At 42.2% G+C, this 21295-nt stretch overlaps 1 protein-coding gene across 1 annotated transcript; it reads right to left on the reverse strand.

The window, feature by feature from the left end:
- Positions 1–309: 309 nt before the first annotated feature.
- Positions 310–20413, reverse strand: TM2D1 (TM2 domain containing 1). Its single transcript, XM_086617213.1, has 7 exons — positions 20244–20413; positions 19099–19172; positions 17668–17776; positions 13709–13800; positions 10526–10599; positions 9154–9272; positions 310–1817 (listed from the first exon to the last, which is right to left on the reverse strand). The coding sequence occupies exons 1-6, from the start codon at positions 20399–20401 to the stop codon at positions 9162–9164; spliced, it is 618 nt and encodes a 205-aa protein (XP_086473339.1). The 5' UTR covers positions 20402–20413; the 3' UTR covers positions 310–1817; positions 9154–9161.
- Positions 20414–21295: the final 882 nt, after the last annotated feature.

Consider the following 21295-nt stretch of genomic DNA (forward strand, 5'->3'; position numbering starts at 1 on the left):
TCCAGGTATTAGGCAGTCTTGGGGCCAATATGAAGACTCACTTACATAAGGACTCGTCCTACCAACCCTAAAGTGAGTGAATAACTTTATTCTTGGGAGAAATTCCACCACCGTTAAGGGCCCTTGCAATATCAGGCCTACGTGACGTCTTTGTAAAATGATCATCACACAATTATTTCGCCTGAAGGGGATTTCTGAGTTCGCAGGCACGTGGGGGTGTGGTTCAAGAAAGGAAAAAATTGAATCGCCAGAGCATAAGGAGCCACTTTTCCAAGGTTTGGTGTTTTTTTGTTTTTTTTTTTTCCTTCCCTTGACACTGTCTATTACTGTGACATCAAAATCCGAGCTAAGTACTTCTTGCCAAAGATGGACCAGATAAAATCACGAAGCCGGTATCATCTCATGGGAGACGGCTCACTGTCTTAGTGACAAATTTAGTGACTACAAATCCAGGCTTAGAACATAGTCCTTCTCCAGTCATAATCCAGCACTTGCACACCGGATTTGCGTTTAACTACTGATGAACTAAAATTTCAGTTTCAAGAAGATAATAGCACATCCATAGGTACAGAATTCACTATACAAAAGTTCTTTTATTAGATGCTTAGAAAGATTAAAGTGCTTCTACGTTTAACTTCACATCAAAAATTCCAAATCTTTATACAGACGGACATGCCATATGCACTGACACACCAGCACATGAATCCCAGCTTCTGGCCCAAGGTGGGTTTTGGCATCCTGGTCAAACCTGCCTTTCCTAGCCCTGAAACAGAACGGGCAGCCTCACGGTAAGCACGACACGACCTAACCTGAGGAAAGGGGAAGGAGATGGAAGTGGGAATGGGGTAGATGGCCAGGGTTTATCTATTCAAGGAACAGCAAGATGAAGAAAAATCCACAAACCTTTAATTGTGAATGTAGGAGAGGGACAGTGATGTAACTGTTCCCAGGGAACACTATTCTTATTTTGTAGAGGGAGGTGAGCCAAGATACTTAAGCTCTAGAGAACCTTTAACACAGGAAGCTATTTATCATAACAAGCTTGGTTGATACTGCTCCCATACTGAACCAATTAGATTAGCCTATTTCGTCATACTTCATAACTTGGGATGATAGGTTTCCAAGCATGGTACAGTGCAGTAATTGAATTTTGATCAAACACACATGGCCCATAACCCAGTATGTGAAACTTTCAGAACAGTTCACAGCTTTTAAATATCCAGTCAACATGTTGCCAAAAGTACAGGATGTACTTGATGCAAGTGGGAGAGGAGGGGGGGGAGCACGAGTCCACGCCGTAACTTGGTACAGCTGTAAAACAAACATTTTTTTGTTCCGATTCTGTTCCTACTTTAGCAAAGGAGCTGGGAGGAAGACAGTGAATGTCAAGTAAGTCGTTTTTCTCCCCAACCCCCACACCTCCCAGGCACACATTTCCCTTTTAACATTCTTAGATTACCACAACCTTTTAAATTCACTGTACTGTACTTTCATACTGTATTAGATACACCAGCAATTATGTTTGTTAGCATGACACATCCATTGCTTACACTTAGTTAAGAAAATAACTTAAAAGTCACATGCATCATCCTCTTAATAGGGTTATAATCAACGGGACCATGGAATGAAAGCCCTAAAAATTACCCCCCACCTCTGCATTCCCCAGGCTTCTGCCTCTGCCAACACAATCCATATGGTGGGCAGTCCCGTCAGGCTCAAGGTGAACACTCAGTCAGTCCTTCGCAGCTAGTGATCTCCTCTTACATGTTCTTGCCATGTTTTCCCGATGGTAAATCCAAGGAACTTTGAAGAAGACTCTGTGTAAAGGAAAGAAAATATTAGTACATTTATTCCTACAGCTCTACTGACTAGGAGGCAAAGCACCCACCACGGAACATAGAATCACAGAATCATAGAATGGTTCGGGTTGGAAGAGACCTTAAAGACTTTAGATATGTTCAGGACATGGAAAACGCTGTGCCAGACTTTCAAGCAAGTAATGGCCATCCGTCTCAAAGCCACTCTCTGGCCTACAGCGGAGAGTCTGGCATGCTTATGCAATGGAGCAGGATATCACCGACCTCTGCATATGGTGCTGCCAACTTCTTGTCCAGCTTTGAAGGCTTTGACCTGAAAGGCAGCTGGAGGCAGCTCCAGGCATCTCAGCTGCCCAAAAGGGAAGCACCAGGGCAGCCAACACCTTCGCTTTCATCGAGGTGGTGCAAATGACATAAAAGATGGGAATTACTGCTACAGCCCTCCAAAGAGTGTAGGATCTGGCGGTTTACCCAAGAGTTTCTAGTTGTGCTCTGTGGATAGTCTGCCTCCGAGCCATCTCACACACCTGTGCTGGAGTACAGCTGTGTAAGAGAAGCAGCCACAGGTTCCAAGGGGAGAAATGGTGCTTTTCAGATGTAACAAAACGTACATCTCATTTAATCTTGCTGTTGGTTGGGGACGGGTATATTGCTTGATTAGAGCCACCACCTTGTCAGAGACAGTGCAGAGGATGGGCTGGATCCATCTCCCTCCCTGCCCCGCTCCCCACTAAGTTACGATGCTGCAGAGAAAAGAAAAAAAAAAAAAAGAAAAATAATTTGGTGTTCAACTTATCAGACTTGGATCAAGCCTCAGCTCAAACCAAGGTTAAATAGGCCTGTTCTAAGCCTCTTAAAGATAGGATTTATATAGTAATTACAGTAATGGAAACTGATCTTTATAATTTTTATACTGCCTAAAATTCTGCTGTGTCATATACATCTGCAGAGCCTGAGAAGTGTGCTGCTCAGAAAGAGCACTGCAGTCTTGAAAGCAGCCATTCAAATGTATAACGGAGAATTATCGGAGCATGAGTGTCTTCAAGAGTATAATGAAGCACGAAGAGCAAGAATCAGAAATCCTGAGTTTGTCTTTGAGACAAGCAGTATTTTTTAAACACTTCCTTTTGTTGGAAGTTTATGGAACCAGACCTTCATGGCACACGGTGCAAACGGCATTGAGGCTGCCCTTTTATTCTTCTATTTGCTTGCTCGTCCCTTGCTACAGCCTCAGGTCTAAAGAGTGAGCACAGTGCAGAATGCATCTCGGCCAGACAGAATCCTCACATCCACTTTCCAGTTTTCTCTGCTGTGCAAGGAAAAATACCGGAGTGCTAAGTCTTTGCTGTGTGATAAAGAACTTCAGAAGATTTGGAGATCTGATAGGTGGTTTGGCTCCACCTTCAGGAAGCAGAAGGCAAAGAGACAACACGGTTTTAAGTTTCAGACCTACTTTCTGCAGAAACCGAAGCCTAAGACCCCCTCTTACTGACATCTACTGCTCCCCATTGTGTCTTTGCTTCATACATATAAAAGATTCCCTGGTCTGAGGCTGTGATATTTCTACATACTTGATTCAGCTCTGAAGAGCTCCAACTCCTCCTTGAGGTCCTTGAGAACTTGTGGCAGGATGTCCAAAGGTAGCTAATATGTGAACAAACGGAGCCGACGTATGAACAAAATTAAACGAAAAGCAGCTTGAGGAGAAAAAAAGAAGCTGCAGCATGTATCAAATATTATCAGCCACTTACACTGTCAGTGCAAAGGTTTCCATACAGAATGCAACTTTCTCATATTTCACAGAGATTAGAAAGGTTCTCTGGGTTACACAGACGGATTGAGAGGAAAGTGGGAAGAGTCTTGATCAAATTTCAGTTTAGCAAAACACTTAAGCATATGCCTAAAGTTAAGCTTTTTTTTTTTTTTTCTCCTCAGATGCAGGCAGAAGATGTAAACAGAATGATCTCTTGTATTTCACCTCTCGGCAGACTCTGATGCAGGTTGAGCCCAGAACATAGTAGCTGGTTAAAAAGCATGATTTAAATGAATTTAAAAGATCCGTTTCTTAAAGAAGCCATAGAGCAACCATTTATAACACGGAAAATGGCAGTTAGGGATGAGACGACACTGAGTTTGAAAGACTGCATGACGTATTAGTGACATAACAGGCAATCACACCATTAGTGACGCTCCTATGAGGAAATGGAAACGTACGGATGCTTGCAAAATCTTGCCTTTGGGATTTCCCCAACTGGGTGCTTAAGCACCCAACCTTATTGTACTCAACATCATTTTCTGGAGGAAACAAGTTTGAAAACTGCAGAGCAAGCAACAGGAATGGCTCTCAGTGCGGAAATGGACTAAACACCTAATGAATCTAAAAAATAAAAAAAAAAACACCCAAAAACACTGAGAAGAGATGTGAGAAGACTGAACAGACATAGCTGTGTAAGCAAATATAACTGAATATACTCTTGAGGAACAAAGGAAACAATTCTTGATGGAGTGACAACAGATGTTCTCCAAAAAAATTCTAAAGGAGGGTTTCAAACACAAAGATCTTCCTGTGGAGCTGAGAAGTTTTACTGGCAGACGTTCAGTAATACATCTTTGGAAACATAATAAAACCTAACATTTAAGGTGTTATCAGGTCTTGAAAGCAGGAGTGATATCTTCATGTAGTAAGTGGTGGGTGGTGGTGGAGAGGGAAACAGGATAACAAAGGATTGTCACAGGAAGTTGCCCTAGCATAGCTGTGATTTAAATCACAGGAGGAACAACTAGTCAGAGTTTGTTCTAAAATCTCTCCAAATCCACTCTTTTGGAAAACAAACTCTAGACACAAGTGAAAGATGCACAGGTTGACCTAACTGAATAAGTACAATCCAGAGTAACTTACTAATACAGCAAGCACACCTAAGGACAACCACTGTTGCACTGTGCCAGTGAATGCAAAGTGCCCAAAGCTGAATGTTTCTACCAGCTACTGCTCTTTCGGGTCATGCTTAAGCACATTGCAAAAAATCCTAAAATGGACATAAAAAAAGAAAAAAAAAAGAAAAAGACAGGTTTATGGAGTCATTTTTGCAATGACTGAACTGCACTGGTACTTAGGGAAGATTTGGATTTAACTCCTGGCATGGACCTGCAGCATCTTCAGTGAATAGCTTTACACAGGTTCTTAAAGGCTACGCACTTCACATTCTTTTTTTTTTTTAAACTCTGGCTTTTACTTTTTATGTTCTTTATTTTTACAGATACAGAATAATACTGTCATGTTGGAATGTTGAAAGGATTCCCAAGTATCTGCGAGGCCAGCAGATATCATTTTATCGGGGAACGAGGCAGGAGGATGACATAGTACATTGTCTAATTATTTTTATTGCTTTGCAACTGTTTTGGGGAAAACAATCCAGAGAGAAGATTATTCCAGTGCAGTCAGAACTACAGCAACACTAGGATGGACAACTTGATTGACAGGAGAAAGCTAAAGCAGGCGGCAACGCAGAAAATCATCATAGGACAGACATTTTGATAAATATTACTGTAGCCAATTTATTATTAACACGGAGGGACAGCTTTACATCTTGCATCACACTTTCCACAGCCCTTGTGGTAAACATGCCATATCTGACAATTACGAGAGGAAAACAAAGACCTCACTAACTCTGCTGGCCCTGCACTACTATCTGCTCACTCAGTTAACCCTCTCTAAACTGCAGCTAGGTGACTAAACAAGCACACAGAAACACAGACGTGTGTTCAGATACAGAACATCATTTCAACAGTATCCAACAGAAGTTCCAAAGGTTATGCCACTGGTGGCACTAATTTCTAAAAGGCTTTACAAAGGAGAGGGTTGTGGAATAAGTGGAAAGTTGTTAGTACAGGATAGAGGACCAAGTGGAACACCATCTAAACGGAAGAGAAATCAAATTTTGCTAAGGCTCAAAATATTGCTCTGTGTGGTCACCCACGGCTTCATTCTGCTACGACACAGCAGTGCAGTCCTGCCAAGAGCAGCACTGGCATCACAAACCAGAGAGCATCGGGGTGAAAGAATCCCATAGCAGTTTTGATTCCCTGGATCGGTGACACACATCTTCTGTTTCTACAGAAACACTGTAACTGGGAATACCAAACCTTTCTCTCTGGTGGCTACTTAGTTTCTAGGATTAACAAACTATCTGATGGACCTTATAACTAACCATATTTTCACCTGATTCATACAATATAGCTCTCGTATTCTTTTACAGGTAATGAAGCACTAGATAGACTGCTGAAACCATGAAGTCAAGCCCTCTGCTACTTGTACAGATGGAGACACATTTTAGAATGAAATCTTGTGCGATGAGTTGCCCAAGGCTATTTTTTTATTATAGCGTCCATGGTATCTTCCTATTTTCACAGCTATATTATCAGCTTCGGGGCTAAAAAGCAAAAAGCAGACAAGTCACAGCATGATCTTAGCCATGAGATTTTATTTGATTCAAACATTCATTTTCCATTCACTTCCTGTCTATTTTCGAAAGTATTTCAGGAAAGAAAACTGACATGCTCAAAGAGCATTCAGTGGAAGAGAGACAAAAGGGAGATGCCATGAGTATCAGGCAAGTGAACGAAGCTAACAGAGTGCTGCCATCTCTTTGAACCCACAAGTAAAACTCCTGTTAGCAAGTATCCCAAAACTAAGTCTTTCTTGCGTGAAGGAAAGAATTAATGTCAAGCAGAAAGTATTCCTTGTGGTTTAGTCTCATTACGTGACATGTCAGGTTACACTGATTTGGAGAAAAAAGAGGATTTCTTTACAAACCTCTCCATGCACCAGTTTTAATGTAGGTGTCATGGTTTGATGTGGAGGGGGGGGTGGTTCTGGTGGCAGGAGAGGGGTTTTGGTCCCTGTGACCTCCCCGGTTTTGGAACCGGGTTAGGCTTAGTTCTGGCCACCAGATCAGACTGCCATCCCCCTCGGGGTTGAGCCAATAGGGCGCCTCTGCGAATTGCCCTGTTTAAGTCAGGACAAAGGGACCGGAAAAGGTTCTTCACCCAGGATCGAGCAGAGAAGGGAGGAGGGCACTGCCCCCGCTCCCTGGCTCCCGGCCGGGCAGCTGCCTGCGTCGGGCCGGCGCCGCCCATGGAGAATGGCGGCGGCGGAGCCAGCTGGGGAACTCGGGGGCACCCCACTCCCGGGGTGCCCACTGGGCTGAGTTCACCTGGAGAGGACTGAGATCTGAGAGAAACAGCCGCATCGACAGCAGGTCAGCGAGGATGGAGCGGGAGGAGGTGTGCCGGAGCCGAGTTTCCCCTGCGGCTGATGGTGAGATGGCAGGTGGCCCCCCTGCAACCAGGACGGCCTCGGTGGAGCAGAGACCCACTCGCAGCCCGTGGGGAGAAGATGCCTGAGCCTGAGGATGGTCGTGTTGGGGTGCACGACACGGCAGAGAGGCATCTGGAGTCTGCGTGACGACCCACGCTGGAGCGAGTGGCTACAGCTCCCTAAGTACCCGAGACTGTGGTAAAGCCCACACCGGAGCAATCTGTGGGGAAGGATTGTTTCCAGTGGGCTGGACTCACGCTGGAGAAGTTTGTGGATTTTTCCTCATGGGTAGGGGATCCATTGGAGCAGGGGAAAAGGGTGTAAGGACTCCTTCTCCTTTAAGAAAGAAGCAGCAGTAACCACACGGAATGAACTGACCTGCACTCCCCCAGTCCCTGCCCCCTGTGCTGCTGGGGGGAGGAGGTAGAGCCGGGAGGAAAAGGAAAGGGGGGGGGGAAGGTGTCGGTTTTAAGATCTGGTTTTGTTTCTTTCTGTCCTCTCAAGTAATCGGTTTTTGTTTCCCTTTGTCCTTCTAAGTAATCATTAATAAACTCTTTTGCTTTGAGAAAGCCTTGTCTGGTTTGCCCAGGACCATGGTTGGTGGGTGCTCCCTCTGTTCCTGTCTCAACCCTCAGTCCCTTTGTTTTTTTTTTCCCCTCCTCTCTACTTTACTGGAGAAGGAGAGACTGTGTGAGTTTTAGTTGCTGGATCAGCCTAAAACCACGACAGCAGGTTTAAAAGAGGCTGAAAACCACAAATTGCACTTTAAAAAATCGATTTAGGAATCTAATTTTTCTGTAATTCCCTTAAAAATACCGTTTGTGGACACATTACTAGCATTTTGAAAATTTCATCAGAAAACCAAAAGAATAGTCCAAATTTTTGAAAAAAATCTACACTAAAGTTTCTCTCACATGGATTTCTCATCAGTTACTACTTGTTTTTCATTAGAAGGTGAAGGGAATGTTTCAAAGTGGTCCAATAATATGAAGATTCTGTTGACGTGTTTTCTGTCTCTGTGTGTATATACTTTTCTTTAAAGGAACATCTAGGTAAATCTTGGTTGTCCTAAAAACTTTGGTCAAACAACTTTGGAGGATACAGAATTTATTTCACTGAAACATATCTGATTTAAAATAAGAACTTTTTAAGGGCTTTATTAGTACAAAGAATTCACTTTTTTGACATTCTGTAGCTGTAAAACACACACACCAGTTTCTTTTCAGAAAAAGGAGGTACGTATTTCACTATGGACGGTTGCAAGGGAGAGGGAAAAAAAATAAAAATCGAAATAAGCAGAATGGTTATTTCCCATTCTAACCTCAGGGCACCCCGACATCCCCTCTCCTTTTTTGTGATGTGTCATCTACAGTTCTGCTTTTTACGCATCCATATTTCTACTGTTGATCAGCACTGACCAAATTTTGCAACGTGACCAAAATTTGCCTTTAAGCTTTAGAGAAATAATTATTTAATTTAATAGAATTTCACAGGATGTACCAGCACAAGATTTAGGGCCATCTGCATTTTAACTAACTAGAAAGAAAGGCAGCTTCTGTGGTTTCGGATATTTAAGTTAATTTACAAACGGCCACACGTTCATGAAAACAGACCCCAAGTGTAATCCTGTCCCAGGCATGCTAAAACCCTTATCGATTTCGACGGACTAAAGATCAGCATAGTTGTTCTGAACAAGTCTTTCTCCACCCTCTATAACCCTCTAAATTATACTTACAGACGCCGAATGACATCAGTGCACACTGCAAAAGCCTGCACATTTCACAAATGGTACAACTTGGCAACAAACTGCGCTCGCAGAAACAGAGCAGTCACGAAGAAACTCGGCGCCTCGGAGGTAAACTCACTCGCTCGACGAATTTTCATGTTTTACCATCTTTGTTCAACACACATTTAACTTTCAGTTCTGATGAAGTGTGATTAATAAGTCATCAGCGATTTCGGCGGACCGCGGGGTCCGCCTGTAAAAATAAAATGCACCTGTGTGTTTGTGACACTTACTGCCAGGGTTAGGGATAGGTCTGCATTTTCCTGAACGTTGCGTTGGTAATGGTGAGCCGGGTGAGCCTTGCTCCATAGTAATCTATAATGTAACTAGAGCCGTCGGAAGGTCCGACGATCTACAAGGGAAAAAAGATCCAAGATTTTCAACATGAAGTGAAATATACACTTTGTGCTAATGTCTCAATTACTGCTAATTTTCCCATCATAAAATTAGTCATGCTTAATTAGTCAAACAGAAACTAGATTTATTTTGAAGTTATGCTGTAGTTTAACTATTTTAGCGAGCGCTGTCTCAGAAGGAACATTTCCCCAGGGCTTCTAATCAACCCAATTACACAGCCAGGCGCTGGTACCAGGTTAAGCTGACGAGGATTTGAGTCACAAAATCAGGCTAACAAACAAGTGGGCTCCAAACCACTTTTCTTGAACAAAGGAGGGTAGGCAGGAGAGAATTAGGTTGATGACAAGTTATCTTTGAAATACTGCACAGGTAAGGAATGGAGAGAAGGAGAGAAGATCGTGGCTTTTTTGTTCTGGAAATGCTAAATTGATGTGGGGTCACCAGGGAGATGAATAAGGAGAGATGAAAGATACTCTCAATTGTGTCTGTAAGTGATCCGAGGCAAGATCACTGTGACAGCATAGAAAGGAATTTGAGAACGCATATACTTTAAAAGATGTATATACGAAGGTGTATACTTTTAAAATATTTTTCTATGAACACACATAAACGATTTCTATACTGCAATGCATTTTAGGTTCATCGTAAGCAATTTGTAATTCCTGCTAAATGGATGCACTGTAGAATAAGACAATCTGGCGACTTCATAATGTCACAAGATGTCATCCCAGCTGGGAATTTAACCATCATGTATCCTACGGTCACAGCTCTCGGGTCATAGGGGACTTGTATTTGGAGGACAGGCAGAAAAAAAAAAAAAGGCAGTGTCTTCTCTCCTGCACACTGCATGGACACCCCAGACGATGGGCTACAGCAGTATAAAGCACATGCAAATGCAGAACTTCAGGATTCTAGGAACACCAGGACATCTCATGCAAAATCCAACACTCTGTGTCACGTGAAGAGCTCACAGGTTCTGACAAGGTGAATTTATGGTGCTATAGCTTTCAAACTATTCACTACGAGTTTTTCTAGACAGCTAATCTAATTTTTAATTCCAACAACAATTATATTGATATTTCATAACCATATTCTACAAACATCAATCTGCAAATAGAGCTAAAATGAATGCCTTGATTTTTCAATACACAAAGGTTCTTGAGGCTAAAATGCTAACAAAGAATTAGCAATCAAATCAAAGCTTTAATAAACACAGATTTGTATCTTGTTTTGAAAGTCCTGACTTACCTGCATCGAAATTAGTATGAAATCAATTAGGCTACCAATTCCACAAAATCCTACAGTGCAGAACTTTAACAAACCTAAAAAAGGAAAATAAAATTTAATTGTCACTTTAAGCTAGTCACTATGATGTTCATAGGTTTCTGCTGGCAATCACATCCCGACTCTCTTCCCATTGCAATATATATATACACACACACACAAATCTAGAAACAGACGTAAAGTTAAAGATCTTTAATTCTTAGGGAAAAAAACAAACTGCATATTCATATTTCTACATCCCAGATACACTTCAAAAATTTTAAAAATCAACAATTTATTTTTATTTTTTAAAAATCAATAAATGTTCTTAAACAAGGAAAGGCAAAAGTTGATAACCAGGTTCCTGGAAATTTTTCTGTCTTTGCCTGAGGCACAGACAGAAAAAATCTCAACTCAAGCTGCAAAATTTACTTATGAATAGAAAGAGACTCTACCATCTCATGAGTTGCAGCACATACTGATTTGATTTTCAGAACACGCAACTTTGGAGAACTATCCTTTTTATCATTTTTATATTTTTGCTGAAATAGGAATTTATTTTCAATATACATATACATAAACACTGTTTTTTAACTGCTATTTGAAAAGGTTATTTTTTGTATGAATAAATAAAAGATTAATAGAAAATATATGGGAATAGCAACTAACAGATAAATGTTTCATTGGAAGTTGCCACACAAGGCAGACTTCATTTGGAAAATGCCTTCAGAAGCGGGAGGTTGTCTCAAAATTTTTATTTTTTTTTTAATATCAGTAGTTTCCTGTACGATGAATACAATACAAGGAGTACTCCATATATTATAATACTTCAGCTGAGCTAGGCAAACATCTCAGTTATTTTGAGAACGAGATCCTCATTGTGAACACGTTTGTCTCTTCACCCAGGCGCAGAGAGGATGAAGAGGAATGCGTATCTGTCTGTTGCATTTAAGCCAGTTGTACAGGGAAAACACAGCTCCCTGCTAAAAAGCACATCCTCACTGTGCTTCTGAGGCAAGAGGGAAGCACGCTGGCAACCTCAGCCAGCGTGGCACCCCAGAGCCTCTTCCCCACAGCCATAAGTGCTGTGCTGCAGAATACCCGCTGGTAAAACCACACGGCTCTTTTCCAAAGAACAAGCCGACTCTTGGTCAAACACCTGAAGGTCTCCTGACCTCTGCCTCCTCCTCTGCGCTCCTCCTCTCTCCGAAGCAGCCATCTGTCCTGCATACCACCTCCTCTCCCCCATGTCCTGTTTATGAGGCTGCATATGGAGGGGAGTGCTGCAGGAAGAGCATCCCACTGTCTGCACATAGCTCCCACAGTTGACAAGATGAAACCAGCCTGATTTATAAACTCCAGGGAGACAGTTTATAATCTCTCCATGGAACAACACAGTAGTCAGAGAGAACAGGGAAAATACACCTAATGATCACCAAGGTGAAAGAGCAGTAGCAGGATGGACTTTCAGCTGATTAGTAGAAAAGTCTATGTGCATATTAAAACTAAAGTGGTGCCAATCAAACGTGCAAAAACCTAAGTATATCATTGTTTAAAACAACTTGTTCCCTGTGGCCAATGTGCAAGACTTGCAGCAGCCAGACAGTTAGTCTGGGTATCAGTACTGGCAGCAGTGTAACAAAACATGAGGGAAACTGCCAGTTAAAGACATGCTAGCCTTAGGAAACAATGGTAAAGACAATTAAATAAGGTCCAACTGGTGGGCAGTTTACTTTGTTATTATTTGCATCAAGTGCAGTCACCATGTAAGATATTTATTTGTGATGCTCCTTACACCATCTCCTTTCAAGGTCTGGTCCTGAACCTCACTGCCAGTTGGCATTTTAGGAGCCCAGCAGTTCTCTTTCCACTGCTGCTTCCAGCAGCAGCTCCACTTTACCTGAGCAACTGGCTGCTCCATTATGTTACTGGGTACAGAAGAACCGTTTCTGAACCTGGCTTAAGTTTCTGGAGTGCAGGGTAAGGTGGATTTTTTTCTCCCTCCTCACATCCCTCCCCACAAGTGGATGACACTGAGAAAATAAACTGCTCTAAAGCATGGATGGAAAAAATAGTGCTTTTACGCAGCAATAACTTATGGTTTAGTTCACAGTGTGTGGGAGAAGAGGTTGCCTTCCTGATTTCTTCATATTCAATAGCTTGTTTGTATTTGTGCCCTCTTTAAGCTAAAAAGAAGGAAAAAAACAAACCAAAGAGCATTTACAGTCTTCATCATGCTTGCACAAAGTATTTCAATGCTATTATGTTTCTTTACCTTTTTTTGCCAAGGCATGGATGACCTAAAAAATCCCCGATCAACTACTGTCAATGAATCCAATTTATTGAATTTTAGTCTTTTTTTCTTTTCTACTCTTCTCTGGTTTTGTCTTCTTTTCCTTTCAAAAGCTTGAAAATTTGACTTTGTAAGAGTTTAATTTTAAGTCTTTTAACTTTGGTTACTGGCTACAGTATATTCCAGTAGGATTAATAAGCATGAACCATAAAGAACTTCTATATACGAATGGAGAATTTATAAATCTATATTACAACAACATATTACAAAAAAATTACTGCAAATTATTATTCCAAATCCAGTAGTATGACAAAAAGGTGCATCTTATTGACTGCTTCGAAAAATGTATCTTTTTGCGAAACAGATGAGCAAATTAAGTGCTAATTATAGAATCTCAGGGAAAAAAGACACAGATGTTAACACAAGATTATAGAGTACGTATTTGTCAGAATAAATTCCATATCCCAAACCACCAGGTTTACTGTAAAGTTTGTCCACTATTTTCTTGGTAAAATCAAGCACCATTCAAGTTGCTGGCACATGAGTCAAAACCACTTCTGTTTCAGTGCCTCACAAAGAACGCTGTGGTAAACATCAATGCAAACAAACGTAAAGCAAAACTATGAGTAGCAATGATCATGTTTGCTTATCAGGATTTTATCTGCTGGATGACTGTATATCCACTCGTCACCATTCACTCCAACATAACAGCAGGCTGAGGATAATGCAGGATTTCATCTTACTTGACAATAAAATAAGGATTCTAGTTGTAAATATTAAAACTATGGCTGTCAGCCTTCCTTGCTCAAAATACACATGCAGCTCAGTCATAACAATAAGCTTTACCTCAAAGAAAAAACAAGAAATAAACTTACCTAATGCAGGATAGCCTAGATAAAATCTATCTGCTCCCAGCCATCCAAGAAATAAGGACAGAGCCACTGCCACTTTGTAGGAGTACCCATTTCTGTCAAGAGAAACAAGTAATGTAGACAATGACGGCAAAAAATATTCACTCATACTTTTGAGAATTAAAGTAGTGACTCATTTGCCTGCTGCTTCAGCTTAAAAAAAACCCCAACACAATAGACTTGTTATTTTTCTTCAATTAATGGACACAGAATTGATAACGTTAAGCTTTCAAACTGGGTAGGCATCCTCCATAAAGCAACCTCAGCTGGAGCATCTCAAGTTTACTCTTGCAGAATACAGATTATTCTGAAACTAAACCAGGATTTCTTGTCAGGAGAGACAGAATTCAGTTGCTGCTACATTCCCGGTTTTACAGAGCACTTCCTAACAGTTCAGCCCTACTGAGACAATCCCAGAAAGCTAAGAGGTGTATGCACACTGTCTGTAGGCATTAGTCTCACGTGCAGCCAAATCGAGAGGAGCAGGGTAGACAGGTGAGATGTCAGCAGAGACAGTAATTGCAATGAGATGTGAAGGAGAAATGAACCATGGCCACTGGTTGAAGAAGCTGCAGGAAGGTTTCAACAAAAAGAGTAAGTCATGTATCCATTTACTACACTCTGAAGGCACAAGCTCACAAACGAACAGAACCGTTGGCGATACAAAGATGTACAGTGGCAGAGAGGTACCCTGAAGTAAAGCATCGCATGGTTAGTCACACAAAACACACAGATACAACGGGCTTTTTGGGATTTATCATACAAAACACAGAGACACAATGGGCTTTTTGAGATTTATACCAGCTGGCACCATTCTTGCCACCATTCTTGCCACCAAACCACCTGTAACGTTCAGTCATTCTGCCTGTGAACCTTACACTAACGGGCGAGCTAGAAACACAGCGCTATCAACGCCAGAACTTGCTGCATCCTTTGCTGCATTGGCAAACAGCTAGCTTCTGAAAAGAAAAGCAAATGGAATTGGAACTTCAAAAATATTCCGTAATTCACTGTTTTGATCCATTTGGATACTATGTGCCAGCAATTACTTAATAAGCCCAAATTAAACTCTTGGTTGACAGTTGAATAAAACACAGTTTCACAAAGACAGAGACTAAGAAAGTTCCAAGCACCTTTATTAAGCATTTTCAATGCCAAACAAAGATCTACCTTTTTGATTATTATCTAGATTTGGCAACATTAAGTCATTAAATAATGACTCTTACCTTAATATTTGTTACTTAGTGCTTATTAGCAACACAGAACATACTGGACATTCCTGGAACCTAATGTAACGTAAATTATCATCTTTAGAACTGTCTTGTTTCCACTGAAAAGAACATTAATGGTTTTATTTAAAAGCTGAGCTAAACTATTGGAAATTTTTCTGCATACATTTCTTCCAGCTGTCATGTTAAATTTTTTTTCTTCCTGCTCTCCCACACCAGTTGATACTACGTTGGTACTGCTGCAGGTCACAGTGGCTTCTGTGCTCTTTCAGGGTCTCTTAGCACTGCTCAAAGACCTGTCCGCATCCACCTGCATGAATGTCACGTACTATTTTATGGGTTCCTTGCCTGGAATGGCAATACTTGGAATAATGGACCTTTCAAGTGTGCAGAATGAGAGCCTGCACATACTAAGCAAAATAATGACCGAGTGCCAATCTGGGGAATTCTAGAATTTGGGAGAAAAAAAAAAAATCTACCTCCAAAACATCAAATTAAAACCAAACCAAAGCAATCTTGACTCTCAGTACTTCTTTGCTGGAGCAAACTTACTAGCACTTACAAGCTTTTCCTTGAACAAATCCTAGGAGCAACTGAACTTGACAAGATCCACTTATACAAACATACAACATCTCCTGGTCTTGCTCTAAAATAACCGATCCCAGAACCGCTATCTGGGCTGTCGATAAATTACACTTTGGACTAAGGGAAACTTGCTGATTTGCTCCTTCCAAAAGCTAGAGACAGATTAACCTATTGTCCCCATGCTAGGACAATCCTGCTATGGGAAGATGTCTTCTCAAACCAACTTTCTGGTTAAATAATGTGCAGTTATTTCTGCCAGAAGACAGTTACAGTTTTCATCAAAGCTCAGACAAGATGCTGGAAAATCTCCAAAAAGCAGTAGAAAGGGCAGGCCTATGTAACATTAAGCTGGAGATTCCTGCTTAAAATAATGTATCCAACACTTAGATAACATTTAAAATGCCTTATGAAAGGCTCATACTGATTAGGCTACTTTCTAAACAAGCAGACATATGGAGGATGGTAATATTAATCTTACTGTCATTTTTAGCTGGCTTTGGGGCTTTAGCAGGGGCATGCTTGCATAACTCTTCCTACATTCACTGTTGGATTTTACTGGAGTTTCCAGCAAGCCCACAAAAGGTCCTCTTCCCCTTCTGCCATACTAGGAGTCATGGGACTGGAAAAGCAACAGCAGGTTTTTTTGCTATTGTAATCATTGATTATTTCATCATAAATAATAGTCACCAAGTAACAGACATCATAAGAACAATGACATATTTCTGCCTACAAAGATTTGGGGGGGTTTAATTAATAAATATAAAGAAAAACTACATTTAAAAAATGTTTTGAGAAAATATATTAAATCAAAAATACACATATGCAAAAAACTCCGAACGTAAGAATTACTGTCTACTTCGAAGAGGAAGTAATTTTATTAAACTAGTAGAGCTCATCTTATTCTCAGTCTCTATCACAGATGGGACTGAAATGCAATTGTTTCTGGACAAAAATGTGACTGAAGTCTAGTTTGCTAGCATTTAAATTTGATTAGACGTAATAATATGTTTTCTTCAATTTGCTGAGCTTTGACTGTTGAGAAGACTAAATACAGGGAAAATATTTACGAAACTAAGAGGCAGAGCTGTACTTCTGAGTTAGGCAAATTATTGAGCAGTAAGTACCACATCAGAGTTATTTGCCCACTAATGTGATAAGGAATACCCAGCAAATATTACTGGCGTCGTAATTTCCAAAGATTCCAGCAGGACAAAAGAAAAAGGCTCCTGCGTGAATCCCACAAAAAGGAGAAACAAATGGTACTGACAGGTGTTCACTGATCATTAGCAGTGGCCAGTTGGAACATTTACTGGTGTCCAGAGCTCTCCATTGCTCACAGTGTGCTTTAGAAAAACTAGGTCCATCATTTTCACGTTTCAGAAACAGGCTCTTAAAAGACACAGAGGACTCGATTAAATACAAAGGTTGTTTAAAAATAGAGAACGGTTCCTCTAAAACAGATTTTTGAGGAACTGGAAGAGATTTAAACTCCCTCAATATTAGAGGCACACTTCAAACTGGTACGAACCAGTGCTGCCAGCGAGCAGAGGAGCCCAGTCCAGCTCTCCTTTCTCCACTCTTATCCTTGAGTTGCCCTCATCCTTGTGCTGGCACAAGCACTTGAAGCAACTGTACTGTGACTCAAACTGGGGAACTGATCCAAGTTAGCTCAAATCCAGACCAGTTCCCTGATGCAGTATACAGTGGGGTATGCCCAGGGAAGGGATGGAGAGGTGTCCCCAGACAGCTCCTTTCAGCAGCTGTGTGGATTTGAAGCATATGTGAAATGTAGCCTTAGCATGTGGGGCGAATTTTTGCCAGGGTAAAGCACTCAGTAAAGCAAAGGTAAAATACTAAGGTAAAGCAAAGACACAAACGTAACTAAACAAAGAAAAACATGCCCACGGCAGAGACAGATGTACTTATAAAAATGCATGTTGCATCCTTGTATCCATAGCGTTCATTAGAGGATTAAGGACTGGGCAACATGTGTATGATTCTACCTTACTTCTCTTTTTCCTTATGTCAACACATTACATTATTTTAGAAAAAAATCTATATGAAAACAAAGAAAAATTATGAAAAAAAAAAAAACAGTAGCGTACTTACACATTGCGACACGCAATAGGCTTGTAAAATCCAACTTCCTGTCCCGTAAAGACTTTTTCTACACCAAGGTGATCTTTGCAAGTAATATTTGGTGCTGGCAGACATTGAACTGAGGACAAAAAAAATAGTTGAAATTAAGCAGAAACTGACTGGGTATTGTAGGATTTTTCTGACAAGACATGAGTGAAATAAAGTTCTTCTGTGCAACAGTCTTGACACAAAGCATAGTAACACACGCATATTACTTTAAAAAAAGTATTTTTTTAAGCCAGTCCTATGACTAACTTGTGTTTTTTCCTTGATACATACTAAGCAAAATATACAAACCTTCTGTTGTAATTTCTATTTTGGCTCTATTATGAGTCAGTGGGAGATCTGAACCTGACATACAGAAAACATTTTCATCATGAGAACAGTCGAATATTGGAACAAGTTGTCCAGAGAGGTGGTGCCATCACCATCCGTGGAAGTTTTCAGGATCTGACTGCCCAAAGCCCTGAGCAACTGGGTCTGAATTCAGTGCCAATGCTGCTGTGAGCAGGAGGCTGGACTATATGACTTCCTGAGGTCTCTTTCAACCCAAATTACTCTATTATTCTAAGCTAAGGCTTGACTCTTAAGAGAACCAAAGTGGAAATCAGAGCAGAAAGTGACACATACTAAAAGTTTATAATGTATTACCAGAATATTAGTTACTCTCCAATGTTGAAGTCCACTGTTTTAAAGGGAAAAATCCCACTCCTTTGCTCACTTTCTATCAGTTTTCAGTACTTGTGAGTCCTGTTGATTCATCCCAACAAAACCACAAGCCAGGATCAACATTTTTTTCCAGATTTTCCAATAATACACACAGGCATTTTTAAATTTTTTTTTAGTATCTATCCATATTGCATAGGGACAAAAAAAAAAAATAATTTGAGTTATGTCTGGACTTAACTGTATTCCAAAGTACATCAGAACTTAAGATCAAAATAAACGTAAATGCTTTCAAAACAGAGCCTCATGGCACCAAAACCTCCCAATGACGGAAGGCACCATGTTGCCTTAAAAAAAAAAAAAATTAAAAACCCAGAAGATTTTGAAGGCTGTTCTGTCACATGTCAATTCTTCTAATAAGAATATGCAAAATCAGTAAAACAGGAATGGTTTGTTTTAATCACAGCAGTGCAGGACAGAGCCTAGAGGATATAAACATACATTGAAGAGATTTACCAGAAACTTCACTTACAAATGTACCAACCAGAGACAATGTATTTATTCATTTTTAGTAAAGCATCCAATCCACACAAGTGTTTCAGGCTTTCATACTAATGGCATTACTAATCCCATGGTTTATAAAGCTCATCTAGCAGACACACAAATGCATAAATTGAACACTTCCTTGGAAAATGTAGCTACTGTCAATACACGCTATAAGTTAGAAATCCTTACCATATGCTGTGTGATTTGTACAATTCATTGGTTCTTGTGTACTATTATCGATTTTAGGCTCATCGCACATATACGTTCAGGTAATTGAGGAAAATATTTTTCATATGGAACACTACAACATGTTTAAGAGTAATTTATTCCGCCCTCTTTAAACGCTGAGGATTTAAGGTGCACCTTGGTGTTCGTTTTTCTTCCTACCCATCCCCCCAAAATAGCAACAGCACATTACCATACAGCAAATCTGCTAATCCAATTTAATACACCAATATATCGCATAAGCTCCACGTTTAATTAGTGCTGCAGTCAGCATTACCTAAAGGAACTACAATATTTGTCAGTCACAGCCTCTGTATTTGAAGGCAACAAGGGAGCACACCTAATGTAGTCTTTTTCTCTCTTTTCAATATCAGAGTACCTTTAAATTTAGGAACTTGGTTGAGAAGATTAAATCTACAGTAACATATAAAATTCAAAGAACACCTAAACCGCTAGGAATTTGGACTAGAAAAAAAAACTCGAGCAGGAACTTATTTCCAGAAATCTGAACTCCCACGGCCGAGTAAAGCAGGAGATGAAGTTAACTTTTCCAAGATTTGCTTTCCTGACACTTTTGATCTGCAGCTACATCAATACCTGTCAGCTACCGCCACCAAACATTTTCCAGGGAAGGCGTGACGCGCCTCTGGAGAGTCAGGAGCCTCTAACACCTGCGCCCTGCTCCTCTGGGCTGTGCAGGAGGACTCGACATTGTGCAAAGCCACCGCGTCTCTCGAGTGTCCTGCGAAAAATCAGAAGGTGGAGGGGTGGGAGAGAGGAGCCTCTCATCCCACGGGATTTCCTCACTGAAAACGGGAGACAGCCCAAACCTGCACACAGGCACACGCTGTACCAACCCCAAAACAAACCCACCCCGCTGCACATACCCTCTCCTGCTCCTTCCAGCTGGGACCCCCTCAGGGGTCCCGAGGCTCATCTCTGCCGCCCGCGGGGCTCCCCTTCCCTGTCAGGCGCCTCACACCCTCCACCTTCCCCTTCCCCTCCACCCGAGGCGGCCGCCTCCCCCTCCGCCCCGCCGGGCCCCATCGCCATAGCAACCGAGCTCCCGCCGGCCGCCTCGACCCCGGCCCCGGCCGCGCTCAGGATATTGCCCCAGCCTCAGCTCGTCGCACTTGAGCGGCGGCTCCGTGCCCGCCGCTCCCTCCACGGCTGCACCCGCGAAGCAGAGGAGAAGCAGGATCCGAGCCTCCGCCGCGCCTCGCCGCCTCCCCAGCCCCGCCGGCAGCCGCCCCGGCCCGGCGGCCATGACGGAAACCGCCGCTGCCGTCAGCTGACTCGCCGGCCCCGGCGGCGCCGCGGGGAAGAGCGGCCCCCGCCGCGGGGGGAGCCCGCCCTGCCTGCGGGGAGGGACGGGGTGGGCGCCCTGCGGGTTGTTGGTGGTCTGCTGAGGGGGCTGGGTTGGGATTTTTGGTTGGGGGGGGGGGGGGAGAGTAGGGGGTATTGACCTCAGCAAATATGGCTCCTGAGGCAGCTCACGGTCAGCGCTGAGGGCAGAGCGTGCCCCTACTCAAGATGGCGCTCGCACAGTCCCGGCGGAGAGACCGGCTTCTCGTGCCCTGAGTAAAGATGGCCGCTCCCGCCTCCGGCGCTTAGAGAGACAGCGCCAACCTGCCCTTACTTAAGATGTCGGCGGAGGCTGGGCTGGGCGGGGTGAGGGCACACAGGAGGAGGAGAGACGTGGATCTTCCGCTTTTCCAAATACCGAAGCTATGACTTTGGCCCACCAGGTGAAATCTTACCTCAGCGCGTCCCTGGTGTTGTCTGGAGTGCGCTGGCTACGTTCGAAAGAGCTTTAAAAAGCACAGGAGAGGTGAAAGGGATGGCCTGTGCCGCCTGCCGCTGTGCCCTCCTGCCCAGCCGCGGGTCACGCCCGGGCCCGGGCAGTGCCTGGGCAGCCAGGTGGGCTGGATGGGCCTCGTGTACACACACAGCAGTCAGAGTAAAGAAATAGTTTAAAATTGTTACTCTGTTTTCACATAAAGTTGTGATTGTATTGTTAAAAATGCTTTTTATTGTGTTTTTTTTTTTTTTCTAATGAATCCTAAATGCCCAGAGCGGGCAAGCTTTTATCTTCATCAGCGTTTGCTTGTTGTAAGATATTTTGTGGTGATTACCAACCTTTTCCGTTTATCACTTCCTT

The sequence above is a fragment of the Tauraco erythrolophus genome, chromosome 10 (genome assembly GCF_009769465.1).
Source record: "Tauraco erythrolophus isolate bTauEry1 chromosome 10, bTauEry1.pri, whole genome shotgun sequence".
Lineage (NCBI taxonomy): Eukaryota > Metazoa > Chordata > Aves > Musophagiformes > Musophagidae > Tauraco > Tauraco erythrolophus.

What these genes read in the sequence shown, in the direction of transcription:
- TM2D1 (XM_086617213.1), bottom strand. Translation starts at nt 20,401, where the DNA reads ATGGCCGCCGGGCCGGGGCGGCTGCCGGCGGGGCTGGGGAGGCGGCGA. An exon ending in TACAAATCACACAGCATATG is followed by an intron (nt 17,777 to 19,098) that starts GTAAGGATTTCT and finishes TTTTGTCCTCAG; the next exon opens with TTCAATGTCTGCCAGCACCA. An exon ending in TCATACTAATTTCGATGCAG is followed by an intron (nt 9,273 to 10,525) that starts GTAAGTCAGGAC and finishes TTTCCCTTGTAG; the next exon opens with ATCGTCGGACCTTCCGACGG.